Raw genomic sequence first — 1,086 nt, 5'->3', positions numbered from 1 at the left:
GAGGTGAGGACCCAGGTGGTGGTGGTCGGAGCCACTTTCCCCGCGGGGCTGAGCCAGACGCTGGAGAAGTTCACCGACGTGGGCCGGTTTGTCACCCTCACCACCCAGAGCCTGCACCGCCTGCCATCCCACGTCCAACAGAAGTTTGTCCGCCTCAAAGGTCGGGACAAGCTGCCTGAACTGCTGCAGCTACTCAAGGAGCGCCCAGCGTCCGGCGGGGCCGTTCTCATGTTCTGCAACAGTGCCAGCACTGTCAACTGGCTGGGCTATATCCTGGATGACCACAAAATCAAGCACCTGAGGTTGCAGGGACAGATGTCAGCAGCTGCTAGAGCTGGCATCTTTGCCTCCTTCCAGAAGGGTGACGTGTCTGTCCTTGTCTGTACTGACCTTGCCTCGCGGGGGCTGGACACCAGCAGTGTGCAGCTAGTGGTCAACTATGACTTCCCAGACACCCTGCAGGACTACCTGCACCGCGTGGGACGAGTTGGACGAGTTGGAAGCAAGGCGCCTGGAGCCGTGGTTAGTTTTGTCACCCATCGGTGGGATGTGGACCTGGTGCGGAAAATAGAGACTGCAGCCCGGAAAAGGACAGGTCTCCCAGGCATGGACTCCTCTATTAATAAGCCTGCATCTAAAGGAGGTTGATTCAGGTTGCCAAGCAGTAATAAATGTCCCGGTAGGGACTAAACTTGAAGTCGTTAAGGCAGAGCAGATGAGCTTCTGTGTGTAAGCTCCACTGAAAGAACAGAGAATTGAGTTTCAGAACCAGGTGATCAGGTTAACTTTATGCACTGTTCTGGAAGCTGCAATAGTCTTTTCCATAGGCATCACAATTCATGGCTTTCCAAAACGAAGCTAGTAAGTGAGTAACAAAATGCCCTTGGAGAAGACTGAAGAATGATGTCATCAGTTGATTTTGTTTAATTTTGTTAAAATTCAAATTCAAAATTCAAATCAGAAAGAAAGTATGCCTGTACGATGTGCAGCTCTGTTGCATTTCATTGCTTCCCAGCACCAGCAGCTAAACCTAAATTCATTATTAAAACCTAAACATTACTACTGTGGCAGGAAAAAAGAAGAAAA

At 50.5% G+C, this 1,086-nt stretch overlaps 1 protein-coding gene across 1 annotated transcript; it reads left to right on the top strand.

Annotated features, from left to right (window-relative positions):
* Positions 1–6: 6 nt before the first annotated feature.
* Positions 7–648, top strand: DDX28 (DEAD (Asp-Glu-Ala-Asp) box polypeptide 28; the record flags this gene model as incomplete). The annotated part of the gene is made up of 1 exon (XM_009586246.1): positions 7–648. A coding segment is annotated over one exon (642 nt), but the record flags the coding sequence as incomplete, so codon positions are not given.
* Positions 649–1,086: the final 438 nt, after the last annotated feature.

This window comes from Fulmarus glacialis, unplaced genomic scaffold (genome assembly GCF_000690835.1).
Source record: "Fulmarus glacialis isolate BGI_N327 unplaced genomic scaffold, ASM69083v1 scaffold46889, whole genome shotgun sequence".
Taxonomy (NCBI): Eukaryota; Metazoa; Chordata; class Aves; order Procellariiformes; family Procellariidae; genus Fulmarus; species Fulmarus glacialis.
Note: the sequence above shows the minus strand (reverse complement) of the source record. Positions and strands in the feature narration are given on the sequence as shown.